This window comes from Leuresthes tenuis, unplaced genomic scaffold (assembly GCF_036924035.1).
Source record: "Leuresthes tenuis unplaced genomic scaffold, fLeuTen1.0.hap1 SCAF_21, whole genome shotgun sequence".
NCBI lineage: Eukaryota > Metazoa > Chordata > Actinopteri > Atheriniformes > Atherinopsidae > Leuresthes > Leuresthes tenuis.
The window spans coordinates 1,503,215-1,526,761 of NW_027325375.1; the positions used below are offsets into that span (position 1 = coordinate 1,503,215).

The 23,547-nt window shown below is 46.4% G+C and overlaps 1 protein-coding gene across 1 annotated transcript; it reads right to left on the minus strand.

The window, feature by feature from the left end:
• Positions 1–6,685: 6,685 nt before the first annotated feature.
• On the minus strand, positions 6,686–23,127 carry LOC140279767 (RING finger protein 145-like). Its single transcript, XM_072374934.1, has 12 exons — positions 22,830–23,127; positions 16,507–16,758; positions 14,630–14,738; positions 14,156–14,247; positions 12,531–12,766; positions 12,252–12,427; positions 10,574–10,714; positions 10,311–10,493; positions 10,022–10,169; positions 9,537–9,659; positions 9,216–9,449; positions 6,686–9,138 (listed from the first exon to the last, which is right to left on the minus strand). The coding sequence occupies exons 2-12, from the start codon at positions 16,688–16,690 to the stop codon at positions 8,716–8,718; spliced, it is 2,049 nt and encodes a 682-aa protein (XP_072231035.1). The 5' UTR covers positions 16,691–16,758; positions 22,830–23,127; the 3' UTR covers positions 6,686–8,715.
• Between the last annotated feature and the right edge of the window lie 420 nt (positions 23,128–23,547).

A 23,547-nucleotide genomic window follows, 5' to 3' on the forward strand; every position in this document is an offset into this window, starting at 1 on the left:
TTGTCTTCCGTAGGCCGGCGTTTCACAGCCAAGCGCCGCGAGACACGCAAACAAAAGTGACAATAACAATAATTAGCTCAAAATAACAATGAACATAATTGAGGATAATTGCTAGCAGATTTCCCTGCTTCGTCTCTCCCTCTGGCACCATCTGTTATTTCAAACTATTTATCACGCCGCCGAGGAGGGAAGCCAAAACAACAACATGGAGGGGGGGGGGGGGGGCATACAAATATTAATAGATAAGGCAGGTTTTTTTTTTATAGAATGAAACCAACAGCGGCGCATTGATCCGCTGAGGCGCGAGGGGTCAACAAGTTTCTGTGAAAATGATTGGCAGGACGACCTGGCGCCGTTCCAGGCTTTAATTCCCAAAGGCGGCTGGAAAACGCTCTTGACCTTGATTAAGGAGAAGAAGAAGAGTCTTTTATGCTGCACTTTCCCGCTCGTACGGACACGGAGGCGGGTCAGTGCGCGTGGAATTTACAGGAGAGAGAAGAGGTGAGAAGGCAGAGCTGCGAGGGCCGGAGGAACCACTGGCGTGGGGGGGAAGAAACACCTGCGTTCACCGCTTTTTATTAATTATACGTGGAAAATAATAATAATAAAAGGATTAAACGGATTGAAGGAAATGTTTATCCGTGAGTTTTGGTCACGCGCAGCTAAATTAAGTAAATGAAAGGGTTAAAAACAGATTAAATTAAAATCAATTGTTTGGTGATTTTTTTTAATTTTATTTTTTTGTTAAATCAATAATCATATTTAAAGCAGGCCGACTGAAAATCAGGGAGGCTTCCGTAGTTAAACCGCGCATCAAAGCCGATTTATTCCAAACACATACGTGTTAATTCACGTTTCACGTGCTGAATTAAAAACCTTAAAGGTGATAATTTATGTGGGGGAAAAAAACAATAATTCCGATGCATAATCACGCAGAAGCACGCACGAGCATTACCGGAAGTGTTTGAGCAAAATAAACAACATGAAGATTAAAGGAAAATATCTCATATCAGATGTTTTTTTCCTTTTTTTTTTTTTAAACACCAAAAACTCACTGATTTACTCTGATGGGTGTAGCAGGGTCTTCGGAGTGTGAGCGTGTGTGTGCGCGTGTGACTGATGCGGCGGTTTCTTCCATGTCGGTGTGAGAAAAAAACTAAAAAAGCACAACAGCACCATCTGGCGTCCGATCAGTGCAACTGCAGCCCGCCGCCGCTCCGTCCGGTAACACCTGAAAGCAAATTCTTCTTTTTTCTTATCAGCAGCGTTATTATTCCATCTAAGAACTATGATCTGAATCCAAAAATGTGTCCCTGTCGGCTCCGGGTCCACAGAAGAGCTCAGCTCCGGCCCCTGGTGGAAATTAGAAATGGTTCATGGAACACGTGACGTGACGCAAAAAAACTTATTTTATTTCACAGACTTTGACTTTGGAAAGCATATAAAACCAAAAAGTTAGATAAAACTGCTGTGATCTTTGCTTTTTTCTCTCAGATGGAGCCGAGGGAGGAAAAAAACTTGTAATTTACATTCCGCACAAGTCTGAATATGCAAATGTGTGCAGTTCAGAGGCTCGGGTAGCGGCTGGTCGCCTGCCAGGGATCCTGCCCCAACATTAATGTCTCCTACTTTTTCTCTTTTTTAAAAACAGCCTGGCAGGATGCTGACCCAGAAACGGACCCGTAGGCTTTGCAGAGTCGCTCATTTTCTGCTGCATGACGTGAAATTAGTGCGTCGACCCAACGAGCCAATCGGCGAGAGGCAGAAAATACGTCATAACGTCTCACTTTTGTTTTTAACCAGAGAGAAAAACTCAAAAGCATTACGAGGTCAAACCCTCACTGACACCGAAGCAGAAGAAGACGGTCAGCGACAGGATGACTGAGGGAGGAATCGATTTAATCGATCAGGATACAGGTGACGTCAGGTGAAGGACTCGCGGGCCTCATCTCAGCTGGACTTCTGGAGTTTGAACACTTTGGGCCATTTTCTGCAGAAAGGATGCGAACTCAGCAACAAGGATGGATGAACTGCTGCTTTGCGTCACCTGTGCTTTATTCATTCAGCGTGCACGTGCGCGTATATGTCTCACACGCACACACACACGCGCACACATTTAACAGACTGTCAAACCAAACATTAATAAAGATCAGACAGTTTCCAGAGTGGGTGGTTCTTCTTTATTAGACATTCACCTTTTTCAGAAAAAAAAAAAAGAAAAAAAAAAAAAACCAAGGCAACGCCAGAGATCCGGTCCGAACCGGTCCGATCTGGTCCGAACCGGTCCGAACCCAGCTGTGGGACATCTGAACAGAACATGGCGGCATTCAGAGCCGGGATTTTATAAATCTGTGTGAGCTGAAATGAACCAGACAGAAAGAAACTGAGGGAGAGCGGCCCTGAACGCAACATCTGTCCTTCTGAGACTCTGTCCACACATCTGTCAGTTACACATCTGTCAGTTACACATCTGTCAGTTACACATCTGTCAGCCAGAGGCAACAACGCCACATCTGTCAGCCAGAGGCAACGCCGCGTTACACATCTGTCAGCCAGAGGCAACAACGCCACATCTGTCAGCCAGAGGCAACGCCGCGTTACACATCTGTCAGCCAGAGGCAACAACGCCACATCTGTCAGCCAGAGGCAACGCCGCGTTACACATCTGTCAGCCAGAGGCAACAACGCCACATCTGTCAGCCAGAGGCAACAACGCCGCGTTACACATCTGTCAGCCAGAGGCAACAACGCCACATCTGTCAGCCAGAGGCAACAACGCCGCGTTACACATCTGTCAGCCAGAGGCAACAACGCCGCGTTACACATCTGTCAGCCAGAGGCAACAACGCCACATCTGTCAGCCAGAGGCAACAACGCTGCGTTACACATCTGTCAGTCAGAGGCAACAACGCCGCGTTACACATCTGTCAGCCAGAGGCAACAACGCCGCGTTACACATCTGTCAGCCAGAGGCAACAACGCCGGACAGATGTGTTACACATCTGTCAGCCAGAGGCAACAACGCCACATCTGTCAGCCAGAGGCAACAACGCCACATCTGTCAGTCAGAGGCAACAACGCCGGGCAGCTTTGTTACACATCTGTCAGCCAGAGGCAACAACGCCGGGCAGATGTGTTACACATCTGTCAGCCAGAGGCAACAACGCTGCGTTACACATCTGTCAGTCAGAGGCAACAACGCCACATCTGTCAGTCAGAGGCAACAACGCCACATCTGTCAGCCAGAGGCAACAACGCCGCGTTACACATCTGTCAGTCAGAGGCAACAACGCCACATCTGTCAGTCAGAGGCAACAACGCCACATCTGTCAGCCAGAGGCAACAACGCCACATCTGTCAGCCAGAGGCAACAACGCCACATCTGTCAGTCAGAGGCAACAACGCCACATCTGTCAGCCAGAGGCAACAACGCCGGGCAGCTTTGTTACACATCTGTCAGCCAGAGGCAACAACGCCGCGTTACACATCTGTCAGCCAGAGGCAACAACGCCGGGCAGATGTGTTACACATCTGTCAGCCAGAGGCAACAACGCCGGGCAGATGTGTTACACATCTGTCAGTCAGAGGTAACAACGCCGGGCAGATGTGTTACACATCTGTCAGTCAGAGGTAACAACGCCGGGCAGATGTGTTACACATCTGTCAGTCAGAGGCAACAACGCCGCGTTACACATCTGTCAGCCAGAGGCAACAACGCCACATCTGTCAGTCAGAGGCAACAACGCCACATCTGTCAGCCAGAGGCAACAACGCCACATCTGTCAGCCAGAGGCAACAACGCCGGGCAGCTTTGTTACACATCTGTCAGCCAGAGGCAACAACGCCACATCTGTCAGCCAGAGGCAACAACGCCGGACAGATGTGTTACACATCTGTCAGCCAGAGGCAACAACGCCGGGCAGCTTTGTTACACATCTGTCAGCCAGAGGCAACAACGCCGCGTTACACATCTGTCAGCCAGAGGCAACAACGCCGGGCAGCTTTGTTACACATCTGTCAGCCAGAGGCAACAACGCCGCGTTACACATCTGTCAGCCAGAGGCAACAACGCCGCGTTACACATCTGTCAGCCAGAGGCAACAACGCTGCGTTACACATCTGTCAGCCAGAGGCAACAACGCCGCGTTACACATCTGTCAGCCAGAGGCAACAACGCCGGACAGCTTTGTTACACATCTGTCAGCCAGAGGCAACAACGCTGCGTTACACATCTGTCAGCCAGAGGCAACAACGCCGGGCAGCTTTGTTACACATCTGTCAGTCAGAGGCAACAACGCCGGGCAGATGTGTTACACATCTGTCAGCCAGAGGCAACAACGCTGCGTTACACATCTGTCAGCCAGAGGCAACAACACCACATCTGTCAGCCAGAGGCAACAACGCCGGGCAGCTTTGTTACACATCTGTCAGCCAGAGGCAACAACGCCGGGCAGCTTTGTTACACATCTGTCAGCCAGAGGCAACAACGCCGCGTTACACATCTGTCAGCCAGAGGCAACAACGCCGGGCAGATGTGTTACACATCTGTCAGCCAGAGGCAACAACGCCGGGCAGCTTTGTTACACATCTGTCAGTCAGAGGTAACAACGCCGGGCAGATGTGTTACACATCTGTCAGTCAGAGGTAACAACGCCGGGCAGATGTGTTACACATCTGTCAGTCAGAGGCAACAACGCCGCGTTACACATCTGTCAGCCAGAGGCAACAACGCCGCATTACACATCTGTCAGTCAGAGGCAACAACGCCGCGTTACACATCTGTCAGCCAGAGGCAACAACGCCGGGCAGCTTTGTTACACATCTGTCAGCCAGAGGCAACAACGCTGCGTTACACATCTGTCAGTCAGAGGCAACAACGCCGCGTTACACATCTGTCAGCCAGAGGCAACAACGCCGCATTACACATCTGTCAGCCAGAGGCAACAACGCCGCGTTACACATCTGTCAGCCAGAGGCAACAACGCCACATCTGTCAGCCAGAGGCAACAACGCCGGGCAGCTTTGTTACACATCTGTCAGCCAGAGGCAACAACGCTGCGTTACACATCTGTCAGTCAGAGGCAACAACGCCGCGTTACACATCTGTCAGCCAGAGGCAACAACGCCGCATTACACATCTGTCAGTCAGAGGCAACAACGCCGCGTTACACATCTGTCAGCCAGAGGCAACAACGCCACATCTGTCAGCCAGAGGCAACAACGCCGGACAGCTTTGTTACACATCTGTCAGCCAGAGGCAACAACGCCGCGTTACACATCTGTCAGTCAGAGGCAACAACGCCGGGCAGATGTGTTACACATCTGTCAGCCAGAGGCAACAACGCTGCGTTACACATCTGTCAGTCAGAGGCAACAACGCCGCGTTACACATCTGTCAGCCAGAGGCAACAACGCCGCATTACACATCTGTCAGCCAGAGGCAACAACGCCGCGTTACACATCTGTCAGCCAGAGGCAACAACGCCACATCTGTCAGCCAGAGGCAACAACGCTGCGTTACACATCTGTCAGTCAGAGGCAACAACGCCGCGTTACACATCTGTCAGCCAGAGGCAACAACGCCGCATTACACATCTGTCAGTCAGAGGCAACAACGCCGCGTTACACATCTGTCAGCCAGAGGCAACAACGCCGCATTACACATCTGTCAGTCAGAGGCAACAACGCCGCGTTACACATCTGTCAGTCAGAGGCAACAACGCCGGGCAGCTTTGTTACACATCTGTCAGCCAGAGGCAACAACGCTGCGTTACACATCTGTCAGTCAGAGGCAACAACGCCGCGTTACACATCTGTCAGCCAGAGGCAACAACGCCGCATTACACATCTGTCAGCCAGAGGCAACAACGCCGCGTTACACATCTGTCAGTCAGAGGCAACAACGCCGCGTTACACATCTGTCAGCCAGAGGCAACAACGCTGCGTTACACATCTGTCAGTCAGAGGCAACAACGCCGGACAGATGTGTTACACATCTGTCAGTCAGAGGCAACAACGCCGCGTTACACATCTGTCAGCCAGAGGCAACAACGCTGCGTTACACATCTGTCAGCCAGAGGCAACAACGCTGCGTTACACATCTGTCAGCCAGAGGCAACAACGCCGCGTTACACATCTGTCAGCCAGAGGCAACAACGCCGCGTTACACATCTGTCAGCCAGAGGCAACAACGCCGGGCAGATGTGTTACACATCTGTCAGCCAGAGGCAACAACGCCGCGTTACACATCTGTCAGCCAGAGGCAACAACGCCGCGTTACACATCTGTCAGCCAGAGGCAACAACGCCGCGTTACACATCTGTCAGCCAGAGGCAACAACGCCGCGTTACACATCTGTCAGCCAGAGGCAACAACGCCGCGTTACACATCTGTCAGCCAGAGGCAACAACGCCGCGTTACACATCTGTCAGCCAGAGGCAACAACGCCGCGTTACACATCTGTCAGCCAGAGGCAACAACGCCGGGCAGATGTGTTACACATCTGTCAGCCAGAGGCAACAACGCCGCGTTACACATCTGTCAGCCAGAGGCAACAACGCCGCGTTACACATCTGTCAGTCAGAGGCAACAACGCCGCGTTACACATCTGTCAGTCAGAGGCAACAACGCCGCGTTACACATCTGTCAGCCAGAGGCAACAACGCCACATCTGTCAGTCAGAGGCAACAACGCCGGGCAGCTTTGTTACACATCTGTCAGCCACAGAGAGAGAATCTCTTCAGGCAGCCGTAGACACATTTCACACAATTCTGATTCAAATTGCTCCAAATGTCTCCAAAACATCTGGACATTTCAGACTTCAAGCAGGGTGGCTCCGAGTGACCAGATGATTATTATTTCTCCTGGTTACTACGGAAACCACTTCTCCCAATCACCTCTCACAGCATCAGCATTAGAGCCCTGGACCCCCCAGCGGCTCACAGCCTCGCCCTCCGGGTCGGGCGCTTCATTTTAAATCAAAGTCTAAAGAACGGAGTCGTGTTTAAAAAGAAAACAGAAGCAGGAAGTCCTAATCTTCACCTTTCAGAGGAACGTGTGCAAAATACAAACTCTACATTTCATCTCTTAAAAAATAAAACAAAGTTAAACGCCATTGGCCAGGTTGGATCCTACACTCGTGTATTCATTCTCAGCCCTGCAGCCAAAGTCAACCAGGAAGTCATTCAGAGTAATAAGACCTGTAGTTAGAGCCGTGGCAACACTGTAAAGGGTTAAGTAGGACGCCTCCTGTCCGTCGGCGCCATGCTGATCCCGCTCCGGAGCGCACAGGGCGCCGCAGCGATCACACCAGCCCGAGACGCGTCATACAGACAGGAGCCGGGTAACACTGAGCGGCCTCAGGTCAGAGAGCCGAAGAAACGCCGCCCCGACCGCATCAACACGCCTACGGTTCAACACGAACACACACACGGGCGCCGCCGTTTCCCCCGTCACAAACATCAGAGGGTTTTTGGTCGCCGAACGCCACGGGAAACAGCTTTGGAGCGCCGCTAGTATAAATGACATTAGTGCAAATACAACCCAAAGGAGACAAAGAAGAGAGAGAGAAGGGTAGAAAAGACGAGGTTAGAGCAAAAATAAATTCTGTGGGAAGAGTGGCGGCGTGCATCAAGACTCCATCCTCCATTTTAGTCTTTTTGCTCCGTTTCCTAAGCTCCAGAGCCACCTTCTGCCGAGTGTGAGAGAGCGAGAGAGTGCAGGATCAGGAAAAGAAAGCTATCAAATGGCTCAATTTGCTGGTGGTGAAGTGACCGAGCAGCAGGAGGATGTGGATGGTCTGAGAAAACGAGTGAAATAAAGCCGCCTTCCTCTGCTTCTTCAGTCCTTCGGCACCACGCTGCGTCCAATGAACAGCTGTAAAAATAACCTTTCTGTAACAGCGATAGAAAACTTTGGCAATGAGGAATAGAGCCGTTTTTTTTGTGTTTTTTTTGCTGGGACCAGCCAAACAATTTGATTCAAATATAATATTGAAGCAGTATAATAGCGAAAGCTTGACATAAGAAATTAATTAGTTATTCCAAGTGAACCCGCTGACTTTTATACACAACGACAAATGGTGAGACCACAGCTGCTTAGCACCAGGCTTCGGGTCAAATGACGGCCTCAAACACAACATTCAGTCCCATTGATGCTCAGCCGACCGTCATCCAGCAGAATGACCCAAATGTTAAGACTTTTTCACGGTTTAAAACCACCCATCACCCACCGAAGCTGCTCTGATCCACTCTTCATGGCACAGACGGGCCCACGGGGGACCCAAAGTGTAAGAAAGAGAGGCTGCACAAACAAAGGCATGGAGGGGCCACGGAGCGCGTCTGAAAAGGACAAAACAGGTCATCCCCACCGCCGCCGCCGCCGCCGCCGCCGCCGCGGAGCTCCATGTATGAAACACAGGACATGATAGTTCTAAGATTTCACATTGTGTGGACATGATATCGTACAACCAATTATTTCTCAGATGGGATCGTCCCCGGAAAGGGAAAAATAACCGCCAGCGTGACATGAGTGGGAAACCGTTCTCAGATAAGCGTCTAAAGAGGACAGGAACCTGCTCCGGGACCCGTTTGGGCTTCTTTCTCTCTCTGAAGAGTTGGGTCTCCCTCACGGTGGGGCGGGGAGAAGCAGATGGAGGCTCTAAGGTTGGGTTTTCGGTGCATGCATGCGTGTGTGTTGTGTGCGTTGCGGTGAAGTTCAGAGGCGGCGTGGGGGGGGGGACTCGGCAGGTGTCATCTCTGAAGGGGCGAGAACCTGCGAAGACGAGGGGGCGACTGTGTGGGGGCAACATGGAGGAGTGTCAGAGGACTGGTTCTGCAGAGACTCAGGTGGAGGAGGTGCTGATGGAGGCCTGACGGCGGCTGAAGAGGGCGGGCCGGAGGAGGAGGAGGTTTCAGGTCCTTTTTCTCTCTCCTCCTCCTCCTTGCTGCTGGCGGAGGCCTCCTCCGCCCCCGCTGGGCTCTGATTGGCTGCAGGACTGTCCTGGCTGGGGACAGCCGGGGTTTGGCTCTTCAGTTGGGAATGACACAGAGGACAGGTTTCCTGGACATACAACCACTTCTTCAGACAGCCAGCGTGGAAGAAATGGCTGCACGGCGTGATCACAGCACTGTTCATGTCCTGCAAGGAATCAAATTCAGCGTCAGCAGTGCTGTACATGGTTCTGGTTCTTCCCGAGCACAGGAGACTTTGCATACCTGGAAGCAGATCGCACAGATGTCATTGTACTGCTCCAGCTGTGCCTTACTGGCTGTGGGGAGGCTTTTGATCTTGTTCACGGCGTCTCTCCTGAGCAGGAAGCTCTGCCAGCCCAGCTGGGCTCTGAGCCACACGTTATAGTAGGAGTGGACCAGGATGATGGTGCTGCCCATGACGCTCCACTCCCCGAAGACGGTCTCCGACACGCCGTAGCAGACCACACACACCGCCACCTGCAAGGGAAGGCAAGCAGAGACAGTGAGGCAGCGACACTCTACCTTATCAGCTGCCTTTGCTGTGATTCTGAGTGGGAGATTTACCAGAAACTCCAGCAGTCTGTAGGTGCCGTTGACACAGTAAATGACCTCGTCCATGTTCTCTACGGGAGCCTTTCGAAACTCCTCCACCATGAAGAGAACGTAGATGAGCAGAGTGCCGAGGACCTGGAGGTGATGAAGGAGTGTCTCATTGTTACTCAGCTGAACACACGCTTAAAGATGCTCAACCCCCAGCACACGCCTCATGTTTTAGCCTCTTAAAGCACTGAAAGGAGAAAAAGTAGGCCTGGCTGTGGCTGAAGAGGCGCGCCAGGGCTGCTTGGATTCCAGCACCTCCTGTCAACATTTGCTGAAGATCTGTTGAAGTGCCCTTGGGCAAAATACCAAATCAAGGAGTTTCCCAAATGGAGTGTATATGTGTGTAAAAATGAAAGAAAAAGCACTAAATGAGAAGAATTGATCCAAGTGTGTGTGAGTGAAGGGAGGCAGAGCAGCCGTGATGTGGCAGCAGCGGACTCCAACTTTACCTGCAGCGAGGTGAGGATCGATGAGGAGATGATGATGAGGAGCCAGAAGTCCATGTGGAAGAACTGACAGATCATATACGCCATATAGGCTGGAAAAATCAGCAAGAAGAGGCACAGAGACACCGCTCGGAAGTGCTTCCACAGACTCCTGGAGGAGCAGAGCAGAAGCAACATGAACTCAGCTCAAAGGCTTTCATGCAGGTTAGATTTCCTCTTTCCAGAACAACCGCCTGCCTTTTAAGGTGTGCCTGGTGCTGACCTTTAAATGCACAGTAATACATCATCTTACTTGTCTCTGGAGGCTCCCAGGGCCAGAACGATGGGGTCAGCTATCTCCAGCATGGACTGCAGGATGGAAGCAACAACGATGAAGAGGATAATGGAGAGGAGGAATGCTCTGTGGATGACCTGCAGCTCTATCAGGCCAGTCTGGACAGCGAGGATGAGCAGAGTGATGCCTTCCGTCATGCCTCTGCACAGGCGGGACACGGAGGACGGTTTTAACTGACAGCACGGACCCAGACAAGACAAAGCACTCCCCCGCCCACCAACCTGTGCATGGTGTTGTCATTCATGAACGCTCTGTAGCCCTGAAGGTAGAACTTGCACAGAGTGAGGACTCCCAGCGCGATGAAGGACACGGTGAACACCAGACCCAGCAGAGAGTAAGGTGTGCTGCAACATTCTGCAATACTGAGGACACAGATGGGGGAGAGAGCAGTGTGGGGGGGGCACAAAGGGGGACAGTGAATGCTGATTACAAAACAGGGCAGAGATACAATCACCTTTGATCAAATCCTGATGCACACAGAGTGAACAGTGATGCCTCTGCAGGTGTCAACAAGTCAGATTTAAGACTTTTTAACAGCCCCGTTTAATCTAATTCTACCTGAGAACACAAACCAGTCAACACTGTCCTGCTGGAACGCCTCTAAACGACAGGAATATGGAAACTCTGCAGGTTTATCCTGCCAGAACTGAAGATTTAAAGGGGAACTCCAGCAGAGTAGAACTCCGTTAGCTCTCCTATAGCCGCAAGTAGCCACATAACAGCAGCTATGAGCTAACAGCAGCTATGAGCTAACAGAGCTATGAGTTAACAGCAGCTATGACCTAACAGCAGCTATGAGCTAACAGAGCTATGAGCTAACAGCAGCTATGAGCTAACAGAGCTATGAGCTAACAGCAGCTATGAGCTAACAGCAGCTATGAGCTATGAGCTAACAGCAGCTATGAGCTAACAGAGCTATGAGCTAACAGCAGCTATGAGCTAACAGCAGCTATGAGCTAACAGCAGCTATGAGCTAACAGAGCTATGAGCTAACAGCAGCTATAAGCTAACAGAGCTATGAGCTAACAGCAGCTATGTGCTAACAGAGCTATGAGCTAACAGAGCTATGAGCTAACAGAGCTATGAGCTAACAGCAGCTATGAGCTAACAGAGCTATGAGCTAACAGCAGCTATGAGCTAACAGAGCTATGAGCTAACAGAGCTATGAGCTAACAGAGCTATAGCACACGTTCATTCATTCATTCTTCTTAAAGTATTGGTGAAATAAAGACAGATAATGCCTTATTTAGAGGCTGCATCCTCTAAGCCCCGTTCTCTCCGTTATATGGATCTCCAGTTATCTAAATATCTTCTGAAGGACGCCGACTTTCACCAAACTGTTCTCGGTGAGTAGATGAACGTATTTCATGCCAGAAATAAGGTTTAAAAACACCGGAGTTCCCCTTTAATTTCCAGGAGGACGTACGATTTATCCACTCATCATGAAATCCAGGAACATTACCCTAATTCTATTTTTACTCAGGCCAAAAAGGCCTTAAGAACACTGCAGTGCATCAGTTCAAAGGTGCTGTTGTCCGTAGGAAAGGCCTCTGAACTCTTTAGAAATCTGCTCATTAAGGCTAGACCGGATATACTTTATGGATATTTCAAGATCAAAGACGGTTGAAGTTTTCCTTCAACACAGACTTTGACTATGAAGAAGATTTAAGGTCCTTCTTAGTGAAATTTAGTGACTTTTCCTTTAGTTTGAACTGTATTTGTTCTGTACTGCAGCTTAGAGATTATCTCAATTCAGAAAGACTAGAAAATCCTATATATGTAACAGTTTATTACAACATATTTACACTTGTGTGTCACAGTCTTACACATATTATAAATATCCATATAAAACACTGTTAAAGCTCTATTAGGACAGCCCTCATAGTCTGAATTATTTACCTTGTAAGAAAGAGGAAAAGAAGCCTCTCCCTTGAGGTAGGCTGGTCTCTGGTGCTGAAGTAGGAGTAGATCTGCAGAGCAAACAGCAGGAGCCAGAAACACATGAAGAGGACTGGAAGGACCAGCTGGTTCCACAGAGACATACCTAAAGCTAACAGGCCGTACACTTCCACCACCTGAGGGGGAGAAAGAGGGGCCCAAATGAAGGAGTGAAAGGTAGGGGTTAGCGTGAAAATGGGAAATCTGTGGACAGTCTTTGGACCAGAGTCACAGTTTTACCTGAGCCAGCTCCCTGTACGCAGTTTTGGCCAAATTATATGGTACCAGTAAGTTGGAGGCCAGGAAGTAAATGACCTCCAAGCCAGTGAAGATCATGGAGAACCGATTGATGAAAACGATGGTCTCCAGGGGGACCAGACACAGCCTGGCCACCAGGGGGAGCAGGTGAGCAGAGAAAAGCCATATCCTCTTGGTCTGCATCACACAGGAACACAGCGTGCACACCACCAGCTGACCTGAAAGGACATGCACGCACATATATGAACAAACTCATCTCAGTGGGACTTTAAAACAGCGTTCTTTGGATTACTGTAACACTCCCAGAGCCTGTCTCACCTCCAGCTGCACGTCTTTTAACTAGTTCAAGGAAGCGAGAGCCTCGTTTTTAGATCTTAAAATGGTCCCGCTGTGCCCTGCCTCTCTGAGCTTTACGACTCCCGGTCGCTCGGAGCAGACAGAGCCTTTCCTGTGGCAGCACCTCGGCTTTGGAACTGGCTGCCTTGGCGTATCAGACGCTGTGTATTTGTAAATCTGTTCTTTAAACTCATCTTTTTGACCCAGCACGAGCATTTTATTTGTTTTATATCATCTTTCATGTGTCCTCTGTGTTAATATTTTGTATCCATCTGTGTTTTTAATGCTCCGAGTTGGTCTGTTGCTTTATAAATAAAGTCGGCTTGACTTTTAATCAGAATCTGTCCTAAAGTTGTGACAAAATATTGACCATAAAAGACAAAGTAAGTGGACTTTGTCCTCAAACCTTTCAGTAACGGTCTATTTTTGTTACAGTGTTAGTTTCCCTTTCTCAGACTTCCACTGTACAGCCAAATCAGCCCTCTGTATGGTCCATCTATAACTCCATCCCTTTCCCCAGGTAAGATGAAAGCAGGTCTCATAAACCAGACACGCTGCAACATTTTCCATTTAAACTAAATGACTTTTAAGGTACTAAATGTGCCGGTTAAAGACAATTAAAACAGTCAATGAGAATACTTTTTACAAAGTACAAGATGCTTATCTTTACAGTCTGACACACGCACCTCATTCATCTTCATGCATTAAATGTTTTTAAACCTTATTTCTGGCATGAAATACGTTCATCTACTCACAGAGAACAGTTTGGTGAAAGTCGGCGTCCTTCGGAAGATATTTAGATAACTGGAGATCCATATAACGGAGTGAACGGGGCTTAGAGGATGCAGCCTCTAAATAAGGCATTATCTGTCTTTATTTCACCAATACTTTAAGAAGAATGAATGAATGAACGTGTGCTATAGCTCTGTTAGCTCATAGCTGCTGTTAGCTCATAGCTGCTGTTAGCTCATAGCTCTGTTAGCTCATAGCTCTGTTAGCTCATAGCTCTGTTATGTGGCTACTTGCAGCTAAAGGAGAGCTAACGGAGGGATTTCTACACAGGCACTCTACTGGGACCACTTCATCCACACGCCCCCCTGCAGCACAGTTGTCTAAATCTGATAAATATCCTGCCATGTTGCTGTTAGCTAAATATCTTACGAAGGACGCCGACTTTCACCAAACTGTTCTCTGTGAGTAGATGAACGTATTTCATGCCAGAAATAAGGTTTAAAAACACCGGAGTTCCCCTTTAAGGTGTAGTACAGTACCTATGAGTGCAGTGGTGAATCTGTTCATGGAGAGCGGTTCCAGGTAGACGGGTCCTTCGTAGCCAGAATCCAGTTCGCTGCGAACATAATCCCTGAAAAAGGGGTCAAAATGCTCAGCATTTAGGCAAATGTGTTGTGAACTGTAACATAAAACTGACATACAGTGTGACAGCCTCCAATATCTGTAGCCAAGAGGAAACTCACAGCCAATGATGTCATATCTTTCAGAAAATAAACTACACTGTACTGCACAGCCACCGCTATGTCAATGTGAGTCTAAGGATCTAAAAACTATCTGAAAAAGCAATTAAAGGACATTTTAACAGTGAAACATTAGGTGGGTGTTTATATGCCTGAGAGAATAAAGCCACCAAAAACTGGAAATCTCCCAATGCTGATGAAATGTGAGATTGAGAAACAATCTGGGCACCGGATGCCATGGAAAACAGCCTAAGTGTGTGTGTGTGTGTGTACCTCGAGACTTGGTGTCCGGCAAACAGCAGCAGGGCCGTAAGAACATACAGGTAGAGTTTAACTAGGTGCTGACGGGGCAGAGTCAGGAGCACCAAGCTCAGAATGTAACCTGCCAGGAAAACGAATGCATTTAAAAACAATCTCTACCATTTCCTGTTTGTACACCTCACTGAATGTTCAGGCACAAATCTCACAGCCGATGTTGATGTGGGACTACGGCTGCACAATTGATTTGGTGGCCACAATTAAATGAACCTAATCGTCAATGATATTTACATTCAAAATGCTCTGCTGCCTGCATCGAACCACATGTTCTGAACCTGTAGTCCACCAACCACCAGGGGGCGACAGCATAGCTAAGGCTTCATTAAGCTGCCTGAATAACAAGCCTGCAGGCAGCTAGTTAGACAGTCCATGAGTTAGACTGATGAGAGCAAGATTCAGGGCAAGTGACGTGAAACAAGAGCAAGTTATCTGCAAAGAGTGTAAGAAAGTAGTGTCTGTCCCAGAGTAACACCACTAATCTGTTAAATCACCTGAAAAAACATCACAAACCTAAATATGAGGACTGCATGAAGGCCAAAGCTAATGTTAATTCACAAAATCCCCGTTCGTGTCCAGCGGCAACCCAGAGAACCATTACAGAAACCCTGTCCACCGGGCAGAACCCGATCCATCTACCTCCCAAAGACACGCAGGAATAACAGCCAGATCTTTTTATTTGGCCAAAGACGTGAGTCCGATCAATACAGTTAGTGCTTTAAAATGTTAAATTATTGGGTTTTTGTTTTTATTTTGCATTATTTATAATTTATTCTAATTTAAAGCTTAATTTTTCACTAGAAATTGTTGCCACATTGTTTGTTTATAAATGCTGCAACAAAAATACATGTTTTTCCAGACATTATTAATAATCGCGATTAATTAATCGCGATTAATAATCGTGATTAATTAATCGCGATTAATTAATCGTAATTAAAATAATGGTGATTATGATTTTGGTCATAATGGTGCAGCCCTATATGGGACAGATGTTTCGGTGTGACATCTAACAGCTGAACCACATGAGCCTTTGCTACAGACAGCCTCACCATAAAACATGTGCAGAAACCTCTGAGTGCTCAGCAACAGTTACTCCAGTTTTACTGCCTCGCTCCCCCTTTATCCCGCTGGTCCACCCACAGTGTTCATCAGCGCATACCAAGTGCACTGCCTCATTAACCAACTGCAGCCAAGTTTCAGAGCGCTCACAGCCATTAAAAAACTCAGACAATGAAAACTCAGCACTGTGCTGTTGGTTCCCTTCTAGCCAGGCTTTGCTAGGCTTTGCTTTGTGAGCTGCACAGCGACTTGAATCCCATGCTGTTTAGGCCTGGCTTTATAATTCATGTCTTCACAATTGCAGCAGCCTGAGCAGCAACTATACCCGCTGTGCACCCTCTGCAACAAAATCACAGGGATCTTAGCACCGTTTTTCTCCGTGAGACTCTGACAGAGCTACACATTTAGCAGTGGTATCACTTTAACTATGACTGTCTCACACCTCCTGAATGCCAAAGCTGAATGAGTAAAAACTGGATCCAGGCTGCGTTTATTCACCCATTCTTTAACAATTAGGTACTGGCCCTGCTCACACCCAACTTGTCAAGCCAAATAATCCACCCTGACTGCTGTGAAGTCCCTACAAAGCTATGGCTGACAATCAACAGCCAGCCACAAAGAAGCCTTCTGACACGGGACAAATTGAGGGGAAAAAACACCCAAGTCCAATGAAAAGCGGTAAAACCAAGACTGCTGGAAAAGAGAAATAAATGTTCATAGCATGACAGATGATTGACAGGTGTTCAGACCTCTTTAAGCGTGTGCATTACACTCACCTACGTAGTGCAGGTAGAGGGCCAGATATTTGTACTGAAACAGAGGGTTGTTGGAAAGGCTGGAGCGCTGGATCTTCTGGAAGAAGGAGCTCACATCCCAGCGGTACAGGACGTCCAGCAGCATGATGCTGGGAACACGCAGGCCCACATTGAGCACCGCCTCCACGCGGTCCTTCACTGCCATGGCCTCAGGTTAACCTCTGATCAGCGGGCAGAACTGACCACGAAGAGGGAATGTTGATTGTGGGCGCTCTGCACAGAAAGAAAGCCGAAGAAAAACAGAAGATGGAAATTTAATATGCTGCTGCTTACAGAGGATGAGGGAAACAGCCAAAAGCCAAGCAGCAGCAAAGTCAGGGGTTTAATGAGGGTCACAGGGAGCCGGGGGGGGGGGGTTAAAACTAATGAGAAGTGACAAAACACTCAAACAGTTTCACATGAAGCAAAACAACGGGCTTTTCCATCTGTGGCCTACAGAGGGAAGTGAATGTAAATCTTACCACAAGCAGAACAACTTCGTGTAAGTTGAGTTTTGTTTTGGTTGGCTGCAGCTGAACAAATCCCATTCAATCACACTGGAAAACACTCTTATGGAGAACATAGTTACCACAACGAGACGGGGCGTCTAAAATAACCTGAACAGGATCAAAACCACCCAAACAAAATGTTTGATGAAACACAGAACTGGAATACTCTCAGTGACTCGAACACAGTTCAAAACTTTAATGGTAATAATAGCTACAGCTACAGCTAAACCCAGACTGTAGCATGTGCTAAGCTAAACCCAGACTGTAGCATGTGCTAAGCTACACCAAAAACTGAACATTCTCCTCACATACTTCACTGAAAGCATGTGACCGATGTTAAATGTTTTCAGTTAACCACTGGTAACTCACCGATAACTCAGTTAACTGTTAACCCACTGATAACTCAGTTAACCACTGGTAACTCACAGATAACTCAGTTAACTGTTAACTCACTGATAACTCAGTTAACCACTGGTAACTCACCGATAACTCAGTTAACTGTTAACCCACTGATAACTCAGTTAACCACTGGTAACTCACAGATAACTCAGTTAACTGTTAACTCACTGATAACTCAGTTAACCACTGTTAACTCCCCGATAACTCGGTTAACCATTGTTAACCCACCGATAACTCAGTTAACCACTGGTAACTCACCGGTAACTCACTGGTAACCACTGTTAATTCACTGATAACTCACAGTTAACTCACTGTTAACCACTGGTAACCCACTGATAACTCAGTTAACCACTGGTAACTCACAGTTAACTCAGTTAACCACTGGTAACTCACAGTTAACTCAGTTAACCACTGGTAACTCACAGTTAACTCACTGATAACTCAGTTAACCACTGTTAACTCCCCGATAACTCGGTTAACCACTGTTAACCCACCGATAACTCAGTTAACCACTTGTAACTCAGTTAACTCACTGTTAACTCACTGTTAACTCACTGTTAACCCACTGTTAACCACTGTTAACCCACTGATAACCACTGTTAACCCACTGATAACTCAGTTAACCACTGGTAACTCACTGATAACTCAGTTAAGCACTGGTAACTCACTGATAACTCAGTTAAGCACTGGTAACTCACTGATAACTCAGTTAAGCACTGGTAACTCACTGTTAACTCACTGATAACTCAAGGATAACCCACTGATAACTCAGTTAACCACTGGTAACTCACTGATAACTCAGTTAACCACTGATAACTCACTGTTAACTCACTGATAACTCAAGGATAACTCACTGATAACTCAGTTAACCACTGTTAACTCCCCGATAACTCGGTTAACCACTTGTAACTCAGTTAACTCACTGATAACTCACTGTTAACTCACTGATAACTCACTGTTAACTCACTGATAACTCAAGGATAACTCACTGATAACTCAGTTAACCACTGTTAACTCCCCGATAACTCGGTTAACCACTTGTAACTCAGTTAACTCACTGATAACTCACTGTTAACTCACTGATAACTCACTGTTAACTCACTGATATCTCACAGTTAACCACTGTTAACTCAGTTAACTCACTGATAACTCACTGTTAACCAACAGTTAACTCACTGATAACCACTGTTAACCACTGGTAACTCACCGATAACTCAGTTAATAACTGTTAACTCACTGTTAATTCACTGTTAACCACTGTTAACCCACTGATAACTCAGTTAACCACTGGTAACTCACTGATATCTCACAGTTAACCACTGTTAACTCAGTTAACTCACTGATAACTCACTGTTAACCAACAGTTAACTCACCGATAACTCAGTTAATAACTGTTAACTCACTGTTAATTCACTGTTAACCACTGTTAACCCACTGATAACTCAGTTAACCACTAGGAACTCACTGATATCTCACAGTTAACCACTGTTAACTCACAGTTAACTCACTGATAACCCACTGTTAACTCACTGTTAACTCACTGTTAACCAACAGTTAACTCACCGATAACTCAGTTAATAACTGTTAACTCACTGTTAATTCACTGTTAACCACTGTTAACCCACTGATAACTCAGTTAACCACTGGTAACTCACTGATATCTCACAGTTAACCACTGTTAACTCAGTTAACTCACTGATAACTCACTGTTAACTCACTGATAACCACTGTTAACCACTGTTAACTCACCGATAACTCAGTTAATAACTGTTAACTCACTGATAACTCAGTTAACCACTGGTAACTCACTGATATCTCACAGTTAACCACTGTTAACTCACAGTTAACTCACTGATAACTCACTGTTAACTCACTGATAACCAACAGTTAACTCACTGATAACCACTGTTAACTCAGTACATCGTGGTACTGAGTTAACAGTGCTGTCAAATTATGCTACCAAGTTTGCTGCAGAAACAAATGAACTTTTAAAGGTTTTTGGAGCCGCCATCAACACCAAACCCTAATAATCCTGTTTCTGACATTCTTCCGGTCGTAAAGTAACGCAGAAAACTTCATGCATCTAATCTACAACGAGCTGCAACTCCCAACACGCCACAGGAATTAAGCAGGACTGGTCCAGTGAAGAACTATGATTTGCAACCATCCCTCAGTAACCAATTCAGTGAGATACATGCAAATGATTGTGTGCTACATACAAACTAACTGCACATTAGCAACGCTGAGCAAGGCACAGGCAACTGTATAAATACACCACATGCTTCAGGTGTTGTCAGCGGGCACGATTCAGGTCAGCCCTGATAAATGAGATCCGTGCACGTTCTGCTTATTCACATAGAACCATCCTCAGTTTTTCCATCACACTGGGATGATACACCTTTAACTCAGTGGTTTACAGGCTGGCTGAGGCTCAGTCGCTCCTACCACAGTGTCCACCTGGACCGCACTTCATGATCACCAGGGCATCACGTAAGAACACAACTCTATGTGGTCACAACAATTTTGTGGGTTACACGGTCATATGCAGAGAGCCCTGCATATAAACTGGTTACCACAGTTATATCCGGTCCCACCAGACTACCAAGATGTCTGTCCTGTCCTGGACTGCACCGCCACTGGGTGTGAGAATATCTGAGCGTCTCATGATTGATTACCACAAAGTATTTGTAATGGTCTGTAATCAATTTGCTCAAATAGTGGAGACATGCATCCGTTAACTGGAAGGCTTCATTTCCCAGCACTGAAAGGGGAACCAAAAGAAAAAGTGACTTTTTTTCTGAATGAACAGACATCAGCGTAGTCTGAATCCCTGACAGTAATATTATCACTCATTCAGATATTCATGGACCACACGAGATATCTGGCAATATTTTGTAATCAAGTGTTCAAATAAAGTGACATGAGATCACACGTATGAGCAATCCTTCCTGCTTTCTCAAATGACTCCATGACTTCAGTTTTGGACTTGTTGCAGAGAGAAGGAAATGTATTCGAGACAGGATGCTGTATCCTGGATCCAAAGTGAACAACATGGTGCAGAAGCCCTTGTTCTAAAACCAAACTGGACGTTTATAGATATGTTTTACTCCACTTACAGAACATTAAACATACGTCTGTACACATTTTGCTTCTCTCTTGAAGGGCAGTTCTTTATTTTCACTTACTTCTGTGACGTTAACATGCAAAAAGCATGCATAAAGCATGCATAAAGCATGCGAAAAGCATGCATAAAGCATTCAAAAAGCATGCATAAAGCATGCAAAAAGCATGCGAAAAGCATGCAAAAAACATGCATAAAGCATGCAAAAAACATGCATAAAGCATGCAAAAAACATACAAAAAGCATGCATAAAGCATGCAAAAAGCAAAATGTAGCATATTCTTTTAGCACTTCAGAATTTCAGAAAGGAAAGCTGGAAAAAAACTTAACATTTTTCACTGTTGACAGTACTATGGACATAAGTACACAACAGTTCCTTATTCCATTACTACAGAAGGCACTTTGGAAAAAACTATCAGAGTACTAACTAATCAAATCAAGTGTGTCATCACTCATAAATGTGGCTCATAAATAAAACTGATTTCTATCTTTACAGAAGGCAAAAAAACAGCTAATGTAATCACCAAGTTCTGAATCTGATCTAATGGTTAAAATGATAGAAAGCTTTTCATTGTGATCGCCTCTTTCTCCAGGGCATTGCGATGATGTTGTTTTAGTACGGTTAAGCGACTCTGCTGCTGCTTACGTGACTAAATCAGCCAGAAAAAAACCGCTTTTCACTCGTTTTTAGCTGTTACATCAAACTAAAGAGTCACTTTTAACCACTAACTTGCATAAACTTGCACGTTTCCCTGCTTTATTGCTAGCAGTACTCAAACTTTGATTCCACAAAAGAAAGCCCTGGCAGTATTTCCTGAAATCCTTTGTTTACAATCCCACAATCTAATTGCTGCAAAGAAGCTCGTCAGATGCAGTCTCTGAAGCAGAGTCAAGGAAACAGTTCACGTCGGATGTCATCAACTATACAAACAGGCAGAAAAATGATTAATTTACACCCGATTTAGATCTTTTTGTGCCATCTCAAGCTGTGCCACTTCAAAGACGAGTTTCCATCCTCTTTAAATTCATGCAAAGCTCCAGATTTGTTCAAAATCCTCAGTGTCTCCAAGAGTTTCCATCTGTTATCGTCCCTGCAGCTTTGGGAGAGGATCCCGATTACTTATGTAACTGTGTATTCGCTGGACAGAGATCACTTTACAGAACCCCACCTTACATAACGGACACATCCAACGCTGTATTTTTATCTGCCCTAATCCATTCATGCTGACACGGATGGGTGTGACGGTGCTTGGGCTCAATAGGTAAATCAATAACTTTATTTGTTTAACAAAAACCATGAGAATTTGGAGGCCTGTCGGATTATGTGACAGAATTACTGCAACACTTTCAATTGTGTTGCCATTGCATTGCTGACACCAGCAACACTGCATTTAAAAATAATCTTTTTGGATATAAAAGTGTGGCTAACACATAGATATTGAGAAGAAAAGAAACTTCAGTGCCCGCAGGAGCTGGGAGTGACAGTGCACTAACAAATAACCAGACCATCATCAAGTTTTTCTTACTCTTTGATGGCAAAATGTCACCGCAGGTGTTTCACACAGTAACCAAAAGCAAACTGCAGTGGCTAAAAATCCTAGTCAGCTCACTAAAACAGCTCTTAAATTAATCTGGTATTACACCTGCTCTGCAAACGTTATGGAGAAGTGAGCGCTGCATCGACTGCTGTGCGTGGTATGAACTCTAGTAACCCCTCTGTCTCGACTGGAGAAAAAAAGCCTCTAAACTGCGCCGCAAAAAAAGACTGCAACACCTTCTTAACTTCAATACTCCGCCTGTTGTGGTGTTACAGGCGGTAGGGCACAGCGGCACCTTTGGTTCGGCAAGACAGTCCCAGGTGTGACAGTCAGGTTGGAAATATAAAAGGGATTCTACACGCCTGCTATGACAGTGTCTGTGCAGTGTGGAGGTGATGAGCTGCATCGAGCAGACAGCAGGCGCAGTGCCAACAAAATAAAGCTAACGCTGTTAGCTAGCATTGCTGTTAGTTAGCCAACTAACTACGATAATCAAACCAACAGGCTTCAAAACAATGGGAAATGTAAACGTTTCCGGCAGAATATATTGGTTCTTGTGTTGCACTCCGCCTCCACAAAAGCATTTAACTTAAATCATATGATGACTGCGACCAACTGTCGTAGCCGACAAGCCGAATCCTACTTAAGCGCAGCTAACAAGCAACAGACTGGTAGATATCCTAAGCTAGTAGCTGCAGCGACGGACCAAGACTTTTAGGGAAAAAGGAGATAACTTACGTTTCAAGGTGTTCACGTTGTGAAAAACGGTTTCGGTGTGCCTTTTGAGTCGTTTATCGACCATTTTAACTCGGAACCGCCCGAGATAACGGTCCTCTCGTTGGATGCGCTTCACAGTGAAAAGACGGGGCCCATCCGTTCATCTTTCCTGGCAGCCATTAACCGGACAACCAGAGGATGTGCTGGGCATGCGCAGTGCGGTCTCCCCCGATAAACTCTTGGATCCAGTAAGTCGAAAACGAAAAGTCCAAATAGTGCTCCCAAAATAAGCTGTTTAGTCTTCTTTTTGTGAAGTGAGATAGTCAATAAAAACGAAACAAGGCTGTTTGAGGTGGAGTCAACGGACTGTAACTACGCATGCTCAGAGAATCAGTCTTTGAGATATTAGAACTGTTTCTAAACTGTGGCAGTGAGATAAAGATGGACACTGTACATGACTACCTGTTACCGTAATATTAATAAGATCTGTGAATAACGTAATTATATAAAAAAAATATAACGGTAAATGTTACAAAGGAGAAAGTTGGCTTGAATTACGTTAGAAAAATGCAGTCAGATCATAAATAGTCGATTATTACTTGATAACATGTTGCTAACAGCCTTAAAACACGGTGAATACATTCTACTGTGTCAGTTTATTCCTAAATAATACAATTTTGTTGCAAACATTTCTTCCTCCGTCATAATGCCCGGACGTGAAATGTACTTTTTGAATTAC